The following is a 20,153-nucleotide window of genomic DNA, read 5'->3' on the forward strand; positions in this document are numbered from 1 at the left end:
AAGAGAATGAGCTAGAGGAATTGGGGTACCTTCACCAAACTGGGAGGGGGCTTAAAATTGGTTATTTCTTTCTGAGCAGGTGCTGGTATGTAAGAGGCTTGAAATTGGCATGGTGAATCTAAAACAAGTCTCAGCAGTGGTTAGCTGACCTCACCCAGGTTCCGAGCCCTACTCTGCCTGATAACTTTTTTCTTAAGCCTCAGAGCTGAAATGTTCCTGAGTTCTTTCCTATTGGCTGGGAAGACCAATTGAAGTTCCCTTGCCCATGTTAGGAGGTGTACGCCTCCTGAACTAAAGATAGAAACAGCTGGCCCTTCCAGGCAGCTAAAAGCCTCCAGACTAAGAGGTGTTCCCCACTCGGCAGCCAGACTCCCTGAAATACCCTTTCAGTAATTTTACCAACGCCTCCATGTCTCTACTCTGCCATAACAAAGGCTGTGGGCAGCATTTTGACCCCCAAACCAACCTTCCTGGTGAGTAATCCTGACCTTGCCAGGAGCTCTGTGGGTGCTAAGGGAGTTGTCAGCTGTAGGCAGTCCGTTAAAGGAACAGAAATTTAGTGTGTACCTGTCTTAGTTTAATTGGTCTGCATGTTCTTCAGTCTTTACTGATATTCTTTTTTTTATATACCATATGAAAAGATTGTAAGGATATAAACCTGGAAAAGTAAGAATTCCTTTCCTTCCTTGATCTTGTTACTGGTATCCACAGATTCCTGTTGCCATCACCCTGGGGTCCCAATCTTCCATGACGCACTTAAGGTGAGGAATAGTCAAGGGGGGAATAGCAAGAGCATTTTGCAAAAGAAACAGCCAGGAATCTAAGCTGAGCTGGGTCTCTTGTTATCAGGGTTGGTCCTGCTGCCGGAAGCGAACTGTAGATTTCTCTGAGTTCCTAAACATCAAGGTAAATTCTTTACTTTCGGGGATTCTGCCCCTAATAGAAGGATTCCGTCCCTAATCTTCTTTCCGTATCTATACTAGGGCTGTACTGTGGGACCACACTGTGCTGAGAAGCTCCCTGAGGTCCCTCAACCTGAGGGCCCTGGTACAAGCAGTTCACTTCAGGAGCAAAGACCTCCGAATGTGATTCCAAAGTCAGCAGAGACTTTGCGTCGGGAGAGGCCCAAGTAAAGAGGAGGTCCCTGGGTTTTTCGTACATTCATGGAGCTTCCTAGGAGTGATTAATGGGTCATTGAGGTTTGGGAACTAGAGACTAGAGATAGGAGGAGACCCAAGTGTCAGGGCTTGGTGTATATTTTGTACCTTAGGGGAAATTTGTGTCCAGAAATAATGTCCTTTGCTTTTAAGATGGTATGGGGTGATGGGGTAGGTATTTTGAATCAACAGAGTAACTATAGCCTCTCACAAATACATACTTAGTTATAATATAAGGGTGATTGTTGAATGAATTGGGTTTTTTTCTTTTTGGAAAAGAGTTTTATATATTAAGAAAAGAATGTAGTAGTATTGGCAGCCAGGAGGCTGCCGAGAAGAATGAATAAATTTTGTGGAAATAATATGAGCAACAGAAGAAAGTCTATAGTTAATTAGATGAAGAAAAGGGAATAATGCAGCTGTATAGAAAAATATGGATTTAGAGCAACTGAGTAGATTGGCAAGAGAAGCCCTGGGGAATTCCCCAGGGTTCAAGGATTTGGCATATCCACAGAGAAGAAAATTGGCAATGGGATTGCTATCCATCTTCTCTAACTCTGCCCTACTTTCACCAGACTTCTTCAATTCTATTACCACTGGTGGGAAGGTTGGCACTGTTGGTCATAGTTAGTGGGTCCGGACTAAATCACCCCACCCATACCCCCTAGGTCAGAGTTGCCTCCAAAGTTGCTTCCACTAAATATATCCCAAGCCCTGGAAATGGCACTGGAACAGAAGGAATTAGACCAAGAACCTGGAGCAGGTAAGTGGGTCCTTAGTAGGACAGGTTTCACAGGCTGGAATTTAGTGAAAGTGGCAGTTGGGTGGAAGAAATGAATAGGGTTCCTGACTCTTGTTTTCTTTGTCCAGGAGTTGACAGTAGCCTGATCCGGATTGGAGCCAGCTGCCAGAACCCAGGATGTGATGCTGTGAGTGAGAGTTTGTGGAGGACTCAAGCATGTGTTTGAGAGACGTGATGCCTGAGGGATGGCTGGGTATAGATGTGAGGCTGCATACATTTTTAAATGATCTGATTCTTTTCCTGATTCTCCTTTATCTGTCTTAGGTATACCAAGGCCTAGAGAGTGATGCTACTCCATGTACCTACCACCCTGGAGCACCTCAATTCCATGAGGGGTGATGGAGGGGACTGGGTGGGCTGTGAGACAGGATTTTCCCAATGTTGACCTTAAGATGGAGTGCTTGTGGGGAGGGGAAAGGAGATGAAGTGAATTCTATTCCTACCTCAGGGTGAAATCTTGGAGCTGTTGTGGCATCCAGACCCTGGATTTTGGGGCGTTCCTGGCACAGCCAGGATGCAGAGTTGGTAGACATGATTGGGGGAAGCAGGTAAGTCCCGACTTTACTGAACTCTTGATTAGAACCCAGTTCCCAAATAATTTCTCCTCCCTGTACCTCATGGCCAAGCTCTATCTTCTCCCTTTTGCATGGACCAAATGAGATTTCTGCTCCCAGCGGTTTTGCAATATGAGGTCATGTTAATCTTTCTGACACTCTCTGTTTCTTTTCCACATACACCATGAGAACGCCCCTTGGGATAAGAGTTCATTCTTACCATCCACATTTCACATCTTTTTAGCTGCCAGCATCTTGCCGTCATGATTGGCATCAGACAGATTCCTTAGTAGTGGTGACTGTATATGGCCAGATTCCACTTCCTGCATTCAACTGGGTGAAGGCCAGTCAAACTGAGGTGAGGAATGTCTGATGCTGGATGGGAGGCCAGTGAATTGGGTGATATTATCATCTTACAGGCTGAGTCGTCATACGCAGTTAACATGTAGGCTCCATAGTCCTCTGGTAGAGCTGTAAGGTCAGGGTTATCTGACTGGCCTGTGGATGTAGGGAATACACCACTGGCCTGCTTCTGTGTCATAATAACGTGTTCTGACCTGGGATTGTTCCTACCCTGTAATTCTTTTCTCTCAGCTTCATGTCCACATTGTCTTTGATGGTAACCGTGTGTTCCAAGCACAGATGAAGCTCTGGGGGGTAAGTGAAGAGAAAGGGGCACAAGAGGGGGAGGCAGATGGGGTAAAAAGAAGGGCCGGACTGGAATGAATAGAGGGTGTCTTGAGGGACAAAGTTGTAGTGGGAAAGTGGAGGTTTTCTCTTCATTTGCTTTGATATTCTCTCTCTCTCTCCCTCTTCTCCCTATTTTCTCCCCTTCCCCCCAACTCCCTTTCTTTCCTCTTTCTCTCTCTCCCTTACTTAATCCTTCCCTATATTTTCCCCCATCTTGCATTTTTTATTTTTCTCCCTGTCATTCACCACCACCCTGCCCTGACCCCAATCCCTTTGGTTTCCTCATTTTCTCTTCTGTGTTCCTCTATCTTTCCCTCCTCCTCAGGTCATAGACGTGGAGCAGAGCTCTGTCTCCTTGATGCCATCTCGGGTTGAAATTTCCCTGGTCAAGGCTGACCCAGGATCCTGGGCCCAGCTGGAGCACCCCGATGCACTGGCTGAGAAGGCTAAGGCAGAGGTTGGGTTAGAGATGGATGAGGAAGAGTCTGAGGATTCAGATGATAACTTGAGCTGGACAGAGGAGGAGGAAGAGGAGGAAGCAATGGGGGAATAGTGACACCAGACAGTCAAGTGTCTAGATAGGACCTCAGTGACTCCCTTAGGATTTCAGAGACCAGGGTATGGTTGGCCATGGAGTGTCACTGAGCAGCAGGAGGCAGAAGGAGGGGAGAACAAAAGTGTCCAAACCATGCTGTTTTTTCCCTTAAATAAATCTTGTATTCTGCAGTTTCACATAGTGTCGTTCTCTCACCTCACTATCTAAGATTGCATTCATTCCCTCCAGCTTCTGTGTATGTGTGTAACGCACATGTGTGAATACAAGCACATGCAATCAATTCTTCACAACCACCAAGTATTTACTGAGTACTTACTACGTGCCCAGTTACATGTTAGGTGGTTTACAGGTATCTGAGAAGCAGTAGACTTATTCATTTCTCTTAGGAAAATTGTAGTGTGGTTGACAAGTCAAGGCTAATCCACATGAGATAATAATAAATATTATCAAGTAGTTTAACTGAGTGCTAAATTGTGCAGTACAATTTTAAAAGCTATAGGAGTTGAGAGAATGGAGTGATTAATGTGGACTGTAGTAGAAAGGGAAAACACCATGGAACAAGTACATTTTTTACAACTTTAATTAAATATAGTACACATCCTATACAATTTACCCAGGTGTAAGTGTAAAATTCAGGGGTTTTTTTAGTATACTCAGAGTTGTGCAGCCACAATCAATTTTATTTTTATTTTTTGGCCACACTGCAGCATGTGGGATCTTAGTTCCCCAACTAGAGATCGAACCCATGCGTCTGCAGTAGAGCACAGAGTGTTAACCACTGGACCACCAGGGAAGTCCCGACCACAATCAGTTTTAAAAGTTTTTGCCATTCCCAAAAGAAACCCTATACCCATTAGCAGTCACTCCCAATTTCCCCCCAAACTGATAGCCCTAGGCAACCACTGATCTACTCTCTGCCTCTATGGATTTACCTATTCTGGATATTTCATACAATATGTGGTTTTTTGTGACAGACTTCTTTCACTTAGGATAATGTTTTCAAGGTTCATCCATGTTCATACAACATGATGCTCATCCGACATCAGTACTTTGTTCCTTTTAATGACCAAATGATATTTCATTGTGTGGATATAACACTTGTTTATCTCTTCATCACTTGAGGTATATTTGGATTGTTTCTACTTTTTGGCTATTATGAGTAATGCTCCTGTAATAATGCTCCCATGAGCATTCATGTTCAAGTTTTTATGTGGACCTATGTTTTCATTTCTCTTAGATATATATCAAGTATAATTGGAGTGTAATTTCTGGGTCAGATGATAACTTTTAACCTTTTGAGGAATTGCCAGACTGTTTTCCAAAGAGGCTGCACCATTTTATATTCCCATCAGCTGTGTATGAGGGTTCCAATTCTCTACATCCTAGATAGCACTTGTTACCTGTCTTTTAAATTACAGCCATCCTAGTGGGTGTGAAGTAGAATATCACTGTGGTTTTAATTTGCTTTTTCCTGATGGCTAATGATGCTGAGCATCTTTACATGTGCTTGTTGACCATTTTTGTATCTTATTTGGAGAAATGTCTAAACCAAACCTTTGCCCATTTGTTAATAGGGTTGTTTGTCTTTTTAGTGACGTTTTTAAAAAATATGTTCTAGAGACAAATCTCTTGTCAGAAACATGATTTATAAATATTTTCTCCCATTCCCTGTGTTGTCTTTCTACTTCCTTGGTGTCTTTTGATACACGAAAGTTGTAAATTCTTAGGAATTCTAATTTATCCATCTTTCCTTTGGTTGCTTATGTTTTTGATGTCATATCCTAGAAACCATTGCCTAATACATGGTCATAAAAATTCATTCCTGTGTTTTCTAAGAGTTTTATAGTTTCAGCTCTTTCATTTTGGTCTTTGATCCATCTTTTTAAAAATACTTATTTATTTGGCTGCACTTGGGATCTTCATTGTGTTATGTGGGATCTTCCATTGCAGCACACGAACTCTGGTTATGGCACGTGGGCTCCAGAGCACAGGGACTTCAGTAGTTGTGGCACATGGGCTTAGTTGCTCCACGCCATGTGGGATCTTAGTTCCCCCACTAGGGATCAAACCTGTGTCCCCTGCATTGCCAGGTGAATTCTTAAAAGTTTTTGTATGTGGTATGAGGTAGGGGTCCAACTTTATATTTTTACCTATAGCTATCCAGTTGTCCCAGCACTGTTTGTGGGAAAGACTATTCTGTCCCCACTGAATTGACCTGGCACCCTAGTTGAAAATCAATTAACCATAAATGTGAGGGTTAAGAGATATATTTTGAGTGGAAGTTTGAAGAATAAGAAATTTGGATGGCTATGGAAGAGTTGGGAGAGCCAGGCTTGGGTAGGAAGGTGTTCTATTTTACTTTTTATGTTTTATTATAAACTCCAAAAGCAATACATTGTCGTTGTAAAAGACAATGCAGAAATGTGTAGAGTAAGAAGTAAGAATTCTTTGGATTCTCTCCAAACTTAGTTCTTTTGTGGTTTGTAGCCACTGCTAACATATCAGAGGATTTTTTTTTTGGCCACTTGGCATGCAGGATCTTAGTTCCTTGACCAGGGATCCAACCTGTGCCCCCTGGAGTGAAACCATGGTGCCCTAACCACTGGACCACCAGGTAATTCCCTCAGAAGGTTTAAATGAGGGAACAAAAGAGTCAAGTGAAGTGTGGCTAGATTGGGAAGAGCCTAAAATTCTAGAGCAAGGATTTTGAATATGATTTTAAAAGAGAGTTAAAAAGGCATTATAGCCATTTTCTTTTTAAAAAATTTTATTCTATTTATTTGGTTGCACTGGGTCCTTGTTGCGGCATGCAGGATTTCTTTAGCTGCTGCATGCAGGGTTTCTCTAGTTGCAGCGAGCGGTGGCTACTCTTTATGGCAGTGCACCAACTTCTCGTTGTGGTGGCTTCTCTTGTTGTGGAGCACAGGCCCTAGGTGCATATGGCCTCAGTTGTTGTGGTGCACAGTCTTAGTTGCCCCATAGCATATGAAATCTTACCAGACCAGGGATCAAACCTGTGTCCCCTGCATTGGCAGCTGGATTTTTATCCACTGTACCACCAGGGAAGTTCAGCCTTTTCTTTTTAAATGTAGATTATTGGTTTTTTTTTTTTTTGGCTGCACCTCACGGCTTGTGGGATCTTAGTTCCCTGACCAGGGATTGAACCCAGAACCATGGCAGTGAAAGCACTAACCACTGGACCATCAGGGAATTCCCTTAAATGTAGATCTTAATTAGAGGAGTGATATCTCTTTTTTTGAGTCTCTCTTAAATCAGATTTACTCCTTCAACAGCGTGGCCAAGAATCTGGGATTTCAGATTCTTAGAAACATCAAACTAGGAAGCTTACCAAACCTCAGGTGATCTCAAGTATTTTTCATAGCACCCTTTTATCTCAGTTCAGATTCAAGGAACATAACGTTTCATTAGTAGCTAGGAGCAAGATGGGGGTGGGAGAATGGACATGGGCAGCAAAGGTGAGGGATTGCAGCATTGTGGCTGAGGATTTGGAAACTGAGGCAAGATTAGGGGATGTTAGAGAATGCATCAGGAAAGTTTCCTCTACCTTGCAGGAAAGTTTGAGCACAGATAAAGGGGTTTCCTGGACCTCCAGGTTATTCAATAATTCTGGCTTAGCTCTCTGCTCTCATTCAAGTGCAAATTAAGTTTTCCCCTTGAACTGAATCCTTCAGATCCTTTCTAACTAGGTGGCATGTGGGATCTTAGTTATCCAACCAGGGATCAACCTGTGCCTCCTGCTGTGGAAGCTTGGAGTCTTAACCACTCAACCACCAGGGAAGTTCACTTTTTTTTTTTTGGAAGTTTACTTTTTAAAAAAAAAAAGTTCTTTTAAAATAATTTTATTTATTTTTGTCTGCGCTGGGTCTTTGTTGCTATTCATGGGCTTTCTCTAGTTGTGGCAAGTGGAGGCTACTCTTCATTGCAGTATGTGGGCTTCTCATTGAGGTAGCTTCTTTTGTTGTACAGGCTCTAGGCACTTGGGCTTCAGTAGTTGTAGCACGTGGTCTCAGTAGCTGTGGCTCACGGGCTGTAGAACTCAGGCTCAGTGTTTGTGGTGCACAGGCTTAGTTGCTCTGAGGCATGTAGAATCTTCCTGGAGCAGGGATCGAAGCCTGCGTTGGCAGGCAAATTCTTATCCACTTGCGCCACCAGGGAAATCCCAGAAGTTTGTTGTTGTTCAGTTGCTGTCGGGTCCGACTCTTTGTGACCCTATGGACTGTAGCACGCCAGGCTTCCCTGTCCTTCACTATCTCCCAGAGTTTGCTCAAACTCATGTCCATTGAGTCTGTGATGCTCTCTAATCATCTTATCTCCCAGCAGTCTTGATTCCACCTTGTGATTCATCCAACCCGGCATTTTGAATACTCTGCATGTAAGTTAAGTACTCTGCATTTCGGTACTCTGCATGTAAGTTAAACAGAGTGACAGTATACAGCCTTGTCATATTCCTTTCTCACTTTTGAACCAGTCAGTTGTTCCATGTCCAGTTCTAACTGTTGCTTCTTGACCCGTGTATAAGTTTCTCAGGAAACAGGTTAAGTGGTCTAATATTCCCATCTAAGGATTTTCCATGGTTTGTTGTGATCCACACAGTCAAAGGCTTTGGCATAGTCAACGAAGCAAAAGTAGATGTTTTTCTGGAATTCTCTTGCTTTCTCTGTGATCCAGCAAATGCTGGCAATTTGATCTCTGGTTCCTCTGCCTTTTCTAAATCCAGCTTGAACGTCTGGAAGTTCTTGGTTCACGTACTGCTAAAGCCTAGCTTGAAGGAATTTGAGCATCACTTTCCTAGCATGTAAAATGAGCTCAAAGGTTTAATTTTTTTTTTTTAAAGTAGGAACACTTTATTATTATTTATTTATTTATTTTGGTTGCACTGGGTCTTTGTTTCTGTGAATGGACTTTCTCTAGGTTGCAGCAAGCAGGAACTACTCTTTATTGCAGTGCTTGGGCTTCTCATTGTGGTGGCTTCTCTTGTTGTGAAGCCCAGGCTCTAGGGGGTACAGGTTTCAGTAGTTGTGGCTCGTGGGCTTAGAAGTTGTGGTGCACAGGCTTAGTTGCTCTGCAGCATGTGGAATCTTCCTGGAGCAGGGATCAAACCCATGTCCTCTGTATCAGCATATGGATTCTTATCCACTGAGCCACCAGGGAAGTCCAAAAGTTTACTTTTAATGTCATTTTTCTGTGGGTGAAACATCAAAAGGGGCTTTAGAGGATGTATTTTTTTAAATTTAGAGATGTAAAATATATATAGAAGAGTATATAAAGTACACTAATCTTAAATGTACAACTTTTTTCTATCTTATCAAAATCAGGGGACCAGCAACTACTCAGAATTCCTGGAGAGGATGGAGGTGAGGAATCAAAAATTTCAAGTAACCCTTGTATATAAACTTTATATATAAAGCTTAAAATTTACAGCATTAATAAGGTAGTATAGTAGATCCTTTTACATAGCCCCAAACCCAAAATATGAGTTTCAAGCAGGTGTGTAACATTATTAACCACCACCACCACAATAACCATAGCTACCATTTCTGATACAAACTAACCTGCCAACCATTATACTAAGTGCTTTGCATGTATTATCTCATTTAATCATCTACTTCCCACCATCACATCTACATATTTATTCATAATAGCACACTCTCCCTGCCTCCTTTTATAGTTCTCATTTCTTTCCACTGTGCTTTGTATCGTATTCCCTCACACCTCTCTAGAAACCTTACACTATTATTTATCCTCTCTCTCCCCTGTTTGTTCAGCCTTTTCCTCTCTTTGGATATTTTTGTTGACATTTAAACATGTGCAAGTCTCCCCAGTCTTACAAAAACAATTTCCCTTGACTTCATATTCCTCTCCAGCTACTATTAATTCCTTTCTCTCCTTTGTAACCAAACTTCTTAAAATAACTACTCTTTTTCCAGTTCCTTCTTCCTAGTCCATTCACAACACACTTCAATATGTCTTCTAACTCCCTCAATCTGGGGTGATAAGGTTACCATTGGCCGGGCCACCAAGTCACTAAATCCAATGGATACTTTAGTCCCCATCTTACTTGAACTCTCAAGCAAAATTTGACATTAATGATGGTTTCTTTCTTGAAGTACATTTCATACATTGGCTTCTATGACCCATCACTCCTCTTGGTTGTCTTCCTACTTCTCTGGCCATTTCTTTCAGTCTCTTTTACAGGCTCCTCCTCTTCTTACTGGCCATTCAATGATGAAGTTCCTCAGGACTCAGTCCTAGGCTCGGTCTCTTCATTGTTGTTGTTCAGTTGCTAAGTTGTGTCCAACTCTTTGTGACTCCATGGACTATAGCACGCCAGGCTCCTCTGTTCTCCACCATCTCCTGGAGTTTGTTTAAATTCATCTCCATTGAGTCGGTGATGCTATCTAACCATCTCAACTTCTGCTGCCCCCTTCTCCTTTTACCTTGAATCTTTTCCAGCATCAGGATCTTTTCCAATGAGTTGGCTCTTTGCATCAGGTGGCCAAAGTTTTGGAGCTTTAGCATCAGTCCTTCCAATGAATATTCAGAGTTGATTTCCTTTAGAATTGACTGATTTGATCTCCTTGCAGCCCAAGGGACTCTCAAGAGTCTTCTTCAGCACCACAATTCGAAAACAATCAATTCTTTGCGTTCAGCCTCCTTTATGTTCCAACTCCCACATCTGTATAAGACTAATGGAAAAGCCATGACTTTGACTATATGAATCTTTGCCCGTAAAGTGATGTCTCTTCTTTTTAATATACTATCTAGGTCTCTTCATATATTGACATACATAACTCTCTTCTAGACACTCTCAATTATGCCCATGACTTCAAATACCACGCACATGCAAATGACTCATGCATTTTTCTCTATAGGCCATATCTTTTCTTTGAGGTCTAGATCTATGTGTTATAATAATAGTAGCTAATGCAGATTTAGATCAGTGTCTGACATACAGTGAAAAGTGAAAGTGAAGTCACTCAGTTGTGTCCGACTCTTTGCAACCCCATGGACTATAGCCTGCTAGGCTCCTCTGTCCATGGGATTCTCCAGGCAAGAATACTGGAGTGGGTTGCCATTTCCTTCTCCAGGGGATCTTCCCAACCCAGGGATCGAACCCGGGTCTCCCGCATCACAGGCAGATGCTTCATCCTCTGAGCCACCAGGGAAGCTCAAAGTACCTATTATTAGTACCACTACTATTCTTCTTTCTTTTCACCAAAAGCTTTTACCTTGGCCTATTGGGAAGGCCGAGGTGTTTCTTTTTTTTTTTCCCTTGGAGAAGAGGGACACATTTGCAATGTCCAATTTTATAATGTTTCAGTAAGGAGTCCAATTTTATAATGTTTCAGTAAGAAAATAGGATTCTTTTAGCTGCACCTCGTGACTTGTAGGATCTTAGTTGTCCAACTAGGGATTGAACCTGGACTCCTAAGCATGGACTACCAGGGAATTCCCAGAAAATAGAATTTTTCTTGACAGTTAGGTTTTGCTAGTCTATAAAGTGATAACATATTTACCATACAGTTGCATCAACTTCAGCATTATGTATGATTGTATTCACCTCCTGAGGGAGTAAACATCATATATAGAATGCCACTGTGTAGGGCACTTCTACCCACATTATTTTACTTAATCCCCACACCTGATCCCTGAGGGTTATTATCCCCGGTTTTTATAGATAAGGAAATCAAAGCTCAGAGAAGGACATAGCTTGCTTGAGGTCACATGGCTACTGATTAAAACCTCAGTCATGGTTCAAGAGTCATCTGAGAATATCCAAATATCTAAAATCCAATGAAAATCTTAGAAGAGGAGCTTGATATCACACCCCTCTAGCCTAACAGAGTCCCTTTGATAAGCCTCTCTGGGAACCAGCAAGGCACTTGGTTGTTCAGTAATATCTCACATTGATATAATGCTTTCCTAAACTAGGGATCCCCAGCCTTTGGGATCTAATGTCTAATGATCTGAGGTAGAGCTGATGTAATAATAATAGAAATAAAGTGCACAATAAATGTAATGTGTTTGAATAATCCTGAAACCATCCCCATACCCCCTGGTCCATGGAAAAATTGTCTTCCACGAAACCAGTCCCTCATGCCAAAAAGGTTGGGGACCAGTGTCCCAAACAACTTTTCACCTCTGATCACCTCATCTCTAACCTAAGTGGGACCCTTAGGTACTTTACCTGTCACTTCATCTGGATCAGTAATTCTCTCTCAGTTACACCAGATTCGGTGTTACTGATTCTGGGACCCCTGTTCACTGTCCCCTCTCTCTCTGCTCCCGAAGTCCCAGAACACTGCTACAGGGAGAACCAAGCAGGCCAGTATAAATTCTTGCTGTCCAGTTTCAACTTGACCCTTGCAGCTGCTCAGCAACCCTTTTATTTGTCTCATACATTCCCTGGCACTGTCCCCACAGAGGCTGTTCCAGACCTTCCTCTTCTCATGTTCCAGCTCCTCCTGTTCCACTCCTTCAGATTAGTACACACACTTTCATCAGATGCTTGATAATTCAATAACATTTTAAAAAGCATTTTAATGGAGAATGTAAAACATGTACAAAAGTAGACTGAATACTGTAATGAATCCCTTACTAAACACTCAGCTTCAACTTGTCTCAACTCTTGGGCACTCTCATTTCATCTGTTTCTTCTGTCCCATAATATTTTGCAGCAAATTCCAGATATGATGTCATTCCATACCTAAATATTTCATTATGTATCTTTAAAGGTAAGGATTCTTTTTTAAAAATCATAATTGTAGTATCATTAGCACACATAAAATAAACAAGAAGTATTTCCTTAATATCATTAAATATCAAGTCAGCATTTAAATTTCCAATAGTTTCATAAACGTCAAAAGAATTTTACGGCTTTTTTGGTTTGAATCAGTATCTAAATGAGATCGCACATTGTGACTGAATATATATTATATGTCACTTTTTTCCTTGCAACTTTTTGTTGAGGAAGTTGGATTGTTTTTCAGTAGAATTTCATAGTATGGGTTTTGCCAATTCCACCTCTGTTGTATAGGTTCTCTGTTGTATACATTGGTAAGATCTGTAATGTCTGTACAATGCATATTCTATATTCATTGTCCTATTTTCAGTGGTGTGGGGAAATTGTCTACGTGACCAAAGAAATGGAAGGTGTCTGGCCTAGAGAGTGACTCAGGAAGAAGCTAGGACCTCTTTAGCAGGAATGAAACAGATGGCTCAATAAATAGTAACAGAGGTCCAGGCAAGATAAGATGGGTAAGGGGCCATGCAGTGTCAGATTTCTACTCTGCTGGTATGTGGAGCAGGACAGTCAGGGAAGCAATGATCAGGCTGAAGTCAGAACTAGAAAAGGAGAGGTAGCTCTTGAGGCAGCAGCTGGGATTATTTCTCAGGGGATTACTCTTCTTGCTATACCCTGTTTTCTAAATATATCTTACTCATTTCCACTTCTGTGCCTTTGCCCCGGATGTTTCCTCTGCTTGGAATAGCATCTCCTTTCTCTCTACCCATCCAAATTCTACTTACCTTTAATGACCAGTGCAAGTTCCCTCTTCTCTGTACGTTAGCTTGTAGAGTCATAAAATATCTCTGAAAGGATAAACAAGAGATCAAGAACATTGATTGCTGTCCTGGGAAGGAAACTGGATGGCTAGAGGACAAGGCTGGAAGGGAGAAAGATATTACTGATTTGCTGCAGGAGGGACAGTTAATCTGATGAAAGTGTTTAATATGAAATCTGTAGAAGTAGAAGGAGGGAGATTGGAGTTTATAATTTGAGGAGAAAGAGGAAGGTCTGAAACAGCCTCTGTGGGGAGAGTGCCAGGGAACATATGAGACAAATAAAAGGGTTGCTGAGCAGCTGCAAGGGCCAAGTTGAAATTGGACAGCATGAATTTATATTGCTCTGCTTGGTTCTCCCTCTAGCAGTGTTCTGGGACTCTGGGAGCAGAAAGAGAGAGAGAGAGAACAGTAGAGGCAGGGGTCCTAGAGTCAGTAACACTGAATCTGGCGTAATTGGGAGATAATTACTGATCTGGATAAAGTGACAGGTAAAGTACCAGGGGGGTCCCACTTAGGTTAGAGATGAGGTGATCAGAGATGAAAAGTGATTTGGAAAAGTGTTGTATCAATATGAGACATCACTGATCAACTAAGGGCCTCGTTGGTTCGCACATAGGCTTGTCAAAGGGATGCTGCTAGACTAGAGTAGTGTGATTATCTTCTAAAATCGTCTTCTAAAATCCCAGTTGGGTTCTTAGATTTTAGATATTCTTAGACGACTCTTGGACAACTCTTAGCAATGACTGAAGTTTAAACATGTGGCAGTCATCACTGAAACTAGAACTTCTGCAAGATACATGATGGGAAGAGTAATTAAAAAAAACTTTATTGAGCCTTTACTATGATCTAAGTACTGTAATAAAATATGTGCATGTGTACATGCACACTTTATCTGTTATTTCTCTTTGTATATATTATATATACATATATCTCAAATGAGAATATATATTCTCTTTACTTCTCACAATAGTGTATAAAAAGCATTATTATTATTTTTTAATAGATGATGAAACGGCTTCAGGGAGGTTGCATAATTTTCTCTAAGTCACACATCTATCAAGTGTCAGAACTGGGACTCAAATCAAGGTTTGAGTACAAAGCCTGTGGTCTTTTGTTTCTAACACTACTTTCCAGCAAATACCTCCATCCATTAAATCAGTGTTATTTTGCCAATGACATCCATTATTAAAACTTAGATTCATTCTCACCAAAAAGAATTATAGACTGAATTGAAAGCTTTTGGTGAGTAAGAAGTTAATTGACTAGGGTGGAAGAAAGATTCTTAGAGACAGTGAAACCAATTGAAGATAGTTGCAGTAGTCCATGAAAGAAAGATGAGACCTCAAACTAAGTGGATGTGGTAGTAAGAATGGAGGAGAGAATAATGTATTTAAGAGATATGTCTTAGTCGATTCATGCTGCTATAACAAAGTACCATGGATTAGGTGGTTTATAAACAAATAAATTTATTTCTTACAGTTCTGGAGGCTGGAAGTGTGAGATCAGGGTACCAACATAGTCACGTTCTGGTGAGGGACCTCTACCAGGTAGAGAGGAAAGAGAGAAAGCAAGCTCTCTCATGACTTTTATAAGGGCACTAATCCCATTCATGATCTCTTCTAATCCTAGTTACCTCCCCAAAGCCCCATCTCCTAATACCATCACATTGGAGGGTAGGACTTTAATGTATGAATTTTAGAGGATACAAACACTGAGTCCACAACATCAGAAGGAGTGAAAGTAATATGGCCATTGCTAGTCTCTGTGTTCCTTAAACTTAATGCAACTCACTCCTTCCTCCGTGCCTCTGTACTACCTATTTCCCCTACCTGGAAGTCTTTCTCCAGGTCTTTGAATAGGTGATTCTTTCTTAACATTCACAGCTCAACTATCACCACTCATGATAGGGAAACAATTCATCATCTCAAAAATTAATAAATAAAGGGAGATAATCAACTATTTATCCTGCCTTTCCTGGATGAACTGGGTAGATGAAGGGACAAGTCTTTTTCCAAAGCCATTCCAATTAATAAAAAGAAATAAAATTAGAATATCACTGTTTTGCAATCCTTGATAAATAAGGAGCAAAGATAGTAGACATTATGTCTATCCTATAGTCATATGAAAGGGATGGAATCCGAGTTTGATCTAGTCTTTGGATCCTGGTGCCAATTTGCAGGAAATACATAGAAACCACATAATGCCTATGCAATTAGCAAAATGCAGAGTGAGAAGCTTCACAGGTCAAATTTGAGTTCTTCCACTAAAAAATAAAAAATCACACCTCTCAGTGAGGCCTTTCTTGACTATCTTCTCTAAGTTAGCACATACTCGCCAAGGTACTATCACATTACCCTGTTTGATTTTCCCCATGTCCTTTATCATCTGCTGAAGTTTCCTTACATGATAAGCAATATAGCATAATAGTTAAGAGGAAAAACTATTAATATAACATCAGGCTGCCTGGGTTGAAATCTTGACTACTTACTAGTTATGTGACCTTAAAGTACTTAAGAGCTATAGACCTCAGTTTCCCCAACTATAAAATGGGATTAATAACAGTGCCTATATCATAGGGTCATTAGGAATATTAAATGAGATAAGTCTATCTCATTTAATATCTACCTCATTGCTTATCATAGTACCTAGTACAGGATAAGCATTATAAATGCTAACAATATTGCATAATTATTTTTTTCTTGTACATTATTTCTCTCATTCACTAGCATATAAGTCTTTCTGTACTATATGCAGTGTCTAAAACTGCCTAGCGTATATATATATTATGTGCTTAATATATGTTTGTTGAATGAAGGACCTGAGTTAGGGTGATAAAGAAAGTAGAAAGGAGATATGTAAGATATTATTTAAAAAGAAGGAAAAAAAAAAAAACCTTGGGCTTGATTTTTTTCTGATAGAGAGGGAATGGTATAAGATAGTTATTCCAAGGCTTCAAACTTAAGTTAACAGGTAGGTTAGTGCTTTTAACAGAAACAGGAAAACTGGGAACTAGAATTAATATTATTTGAATATTCCAATAGTGAATTTTATTTTAGATATGAGCTTGAAATGGTGGCAAAGCATGTGAGTGGAAATGCAGTTAATTAGAAATGCAAAATTAAAGTTCATGAGAAAAATCAGCGTTGAAGATAGAGTTCAGTATCATCTGCATCAATATGACACAAACATTTAACTTACTAGTATGAGCTTCCTTCATCTTTAAAAAACAAAAAACATGCAGATGTGAGTAAAATGGAAAACACAGTATTTGAACTCTTAAATTGTTCTCAGAAGAAGTCACCATAGGAAATTTGGTGTGTATCCTTACAAACATTTTCTATACATTTATAAGCATATTGGCATACAACATGTAGAGACATAGTAAAAGTATGAGCGATACCTACATTTTTTTTTTTAATTACCAAAGTCCCTGAAGTAGAGGACTAGTTTATTTTTAGTATTAATGTGACTAACAATAGTTCTCATTATTTTGACTTATCCTTTTTCAAACTCACTTGCTTAGAAAGTTACAAACCCATACAGTTTCTACCAAGTCCCACTAACCATTAAGAAAGGACTTATAACAATAAAAGTTATGTGCACATGAAAAACCAGAGTAGAAAAATGTCATTCAGAGGTATAATACAAACAGAAAGAAGACTTTCTGTGATTTAAATAATGTTTCATGTCCATGATTCAGGAATGCTTCTATTGGGAGCTATGAAATCAAGGTGAGAAAACTTTGGTATCCAAATTGGATGTTTGGGTTCTCTGCCATGCCATTTTGGGCTAGGCCTGAGGAGGAGGAAGAAATTCTCAATTCCAGATCAGTCGCCAGTCCCAGGGTCAGGAGTGAGGACTAAGTACAAACATACTCAAGGTCTGACCTTGGACAACAGTGGGACAACCTGGGAAACTACTCGCTTGAGTCAGGCTGGCTGTGAAGAGCCAGGTCAGCTCTGTTGCAGGCAGGGCCTTTATGCTACAGACCCTCAGAAGACTAGGCATTTTAAGTGAGAGGCTGATATAGCTGGAGTTAGGTGACTTAAAAGGTTGTAACTCTCAAGGATGGAAGTAATAGCCCTTAACACTATTCTTCAGATAATTGACATGACTCCACCTATGGGGCAGTAGGACTAAGTAAATTCCTAATAACTGAGGTTAGGCAGGATCTTAGGTCATAACTCATAGAAGAAGCTATAGGTTCTACTGTATAAAATACATGTACAGTGTAGATCCAAGAGGCTGGGACACTTAGAGAGTGTGGCAGAATACATGGTCTTCAAAGATCTGCTTCTCTTTTGCTGAGAAGGTCTTGTCACATATTGGACAACTCAAACTAGGGGTCTGCAGGTGCTGCTCCAAGGCCAAGTTGTGATCAAAAACATCATCAGGAAAGTCTGATTTGCAGGTGGGGCATTTCTTGATGGAGAGCAGGCTTGGGGCAGAACTTTCTTGGATACCAGAATATGGGTTTCCAAAGACAAGTCCTGGGTCTTGTCTTGTACCTCCTTGATTCGAAGTGGGCACTTGATATGACAAAGAGTCACAGTCCAGACCCATGTAACTCAGCAGTCTGCTGTTCTCTCTCTTCAAAAAATCATTTTCTTCTTCCATTTTCTCTTTCTCTCTCTGTAGAACATTATATATCATCTTGTTCTCACTCAGTCTTTTTGACAGGTCCATGTTCTGGTCCATTAACTCCTGTTGTTTCTTTGCTGCAGTAGTTTCTCTCTGCTTCATCTCCTCCACTGTCTGCTCAAGCTTCTTCTGGTGCTCCCTCTGCTCAGTTAAACTGAGAAAGAGCTGGCCATTTTCCTCTTGCAGGTGCTCCAGCTGCTCCGTCTTATCTTGAACTCCCTGAACAAGCTTCTCTATTTCTTTCCCTTGATTTGACAGCTGAGCCTGAAGCTGATCCACCCTGACTCCCATCTTCTCATTTTCTGAGGACATCTTCTGATTTTGTTCTTTCAGTTGAAGCAGCTCCATCTCCCAACAGTCCTTCTGTTCTTTCATTGTCTGTTCCAACTTCTTATTGATGCTTTTCAGGGTTTCCAGCTCCTCCTGCTTCTTTTGGAGCGTGGCCTGCATGTCTGAGTTTTGCTTCTGGAGGCTGACACAGCTGTCCTTCAGCTCCCGGTTTTCTTTGCAAAGCTCCTTGTTGTGCTGCTCAATTTCTTCCACCTCACCCTGAGTGGTAACAACCAGGGTGTCCTCTTCATTTTCTGGACGGAACTGGAAAGGGATACTTGCTCCCCGGACCACACCATCCTGATCCACATAGCAGAACTGGTAATACTCGTCATCCTTGGGCAGGTAATAAGCTTTGAACTGGACTTCCTGCTGTTTGGCTGATTCACTGTTTAGGTCGACGGGCAAAGTAACCCACATGAAGGTGTAGTACTCGCGGGTTGTCTTCCATCCAACTCTAAAGATGCCAATCCAATCCTTTCGATGGGGAATGAAATGTTGGGTGAGGGTGTAATAGCACGTGATGTCCCCCCCAGGGATGTAGAACTTCTCCACACTGTTAAAGATGACCTGAGAGAAATGACAGTGGTCCAGCAAGACAGCTGATGTGGGGGGATCTTCTACTGTCTCTTCCATGGTAGGGGTCCAGGGGCTGCAGCCAGCGGCAGCGCAACAGCAACAGGGCACAGACGGGGACAGAGGCGGGGCTAAAAAGATACCTACATTTTTAAGGAGAGGTTTAGTTTTTCTTTTTGGTCAATTTGGAATTACTCTATAAATATTTTTCTGTAGCTTAATTGTTAAGCATATCACTTTATTGTCCTTTAAAATATTTCCACATCAATATATATAGATCTGACATTCTTTTTTGTGCTGCATAGTATGGATATGTCATAATTTATTTAACTATTCTGCTATTGGTGAACACTTAAGTTGTTGACAGTTTTTTAATATTACAAATTATGCAGCAATTAAAATTGTTATACACATATCTTTGAATATTTATACTAATATTTTTTGAGGATAGATTCCTAGAAGTGGGATTGCTGGAAAGGAGGTATGAATATCCTTACACATTTGAAGTGTTAACATATACTGCTCAATTTCCCTTCACAAAGGCTGTTTCAGTTTACATGGCCACCCAGCAGTGTATGAGGTACCAGTTTCCCCAAAACCGTCTTCAATATTTTGTTATGAATTAAAATTTTTATCAACAAGTTATGCAAATAATGGTATCTCACTTTTATTTTGCATTTCTTCTGGTCTCAGGAAACAGTAAGCATTTTTTACTGAATATAGTAGTCCTCCTTATCCATGGTTTCACATCCCATGATTTTAGTTACCCTCAGTCAAATGTAGTCTGAAAACATTAAATGGACAGTTCTAGAAATAAGCAACTCATAAGTTTTTAAAAAATATTTTATTGAAGTATAGTTGATTTACAATGTTGTATTTAATTTCTACTGTATAGCAAAGTAACTCAGTTATGCATGTATATATATATATTCTCTTCATATTCTTTTCCATTATAATTTATCACAAGATGTTGAATATTGTTCTCTGTACTATACAGTATGACCTTATTGTTTATCCATCCTATATATAATAGTTTGCATCTGCTAATCTCAAACTCCTAGTCCTTCCCATCTCTATCCTCTCCCCCTTGGCAACCACAAGTCTGTTCTCAATATCTGTAAGTCAGCTTTTGTTTCATAGATTATGTTCATTTAGTATTTGTCTTTCTCTTTCTGGCTTACATTGCTTAGTATGATAATCTCTAGGTCCATCCATGTTACTGCAAGTGGCATTATTTCATTCTTTTTAATGGTTAATAGTCC

The 20,153-nt window shown here is 40.5% G+C and overlaps 2 protein-coding genes across 9 annotated transcripts in view; one reads left to right on the forward strand and one right to left on the reverse strand.

Moving 5' to 3' along the window:
- The first annotated feature begins 73 nt into the window (after nt 1-73).
- The window catches only part of ITGB1BP2 (integrin subunit beta 1 binding protein 2), a 39,536-nt gene continuing 19,456 nt past the window's right edge, over nt 74-20,153 (forward strand). For 2 of the 8 annotated variants that reach the window (XR_006267439.1, XM_043458265.1), the window contains exons 1-11: nt 74-473; nt 712-761; nt 850-906; nt 984-1,129; nt 1,826-1,920; nt 2,028-2,086; nt 2,224-2,294; nt 2,408-2,507; nt 2,758-2,871; nt 3,108-3,170; nt 9,096-9,134. Coding sequence is in view for 7 of the 8 variants with exons in the window: in XM_043458265.1 (XP_043314200.1) it covers nt 410-473; nt 712-761; nt 850-906; nt 984-1,129; nt 1,826-1,920; nt 2,028-2,086; nt 2,224-2,294; nt 2,408-2,507; nt 2,758-2,871; nt 3,108-3,170; nt 9,096-9,134 (858 nt within the window). In the remaining variant the exon portion in view is untranslated. Of the gene's footprint in view, nt 474-711; nt 762-849; nt 907-983; nt 1,141-1,825; nt 1,921-2,027; nt 2,087-2,223; nt 2,295-2,407; nt 2,508-2,757; nt 2,872-3,107; nt 3,171-3,528; nt 3,936-9,095; nt 9,135-12,458; nt 12,516-20,153 lie in introns of those variants that run through there. The other 6 variants (XM_043458267.1, XM_043458264.1, XM_043458266.1 and 3 more) reach the window with 6 other exon arrangements.
- LOC122434650 (calcium-binding and coiled-coil domain-containing protein 2-like) lies at nt 16,748-19,023 on the reverse strand. Its single transcript, XM_043458256.1, has one exon. The coding sequence runs from the start codon at nt 18,949-18,951 to the stop codon at nt 17,599-17,601; it is 1,353 nt and encodes a 450-aa protein (XP_043314191.1). The 5' UTR covers nt 18,952-19,023; the 3' UTR covers nt 16,748-17,598.

Source organism: Cervus canadensis, chromosome X (assembly GCF_019320065.1).
Source record: "Cervus canadensis isolate Bull #8, Minnesota chromosome X, ASM1932006v1, whole genome shotgun sequence".
Classification (NCBI taxonomy): domain Eukaryota; kingdom Metazoa; phylum Chordata; class Mammalia; order Artiodactyla; family Cervidae; genus Cervus; species Cervus canadensis.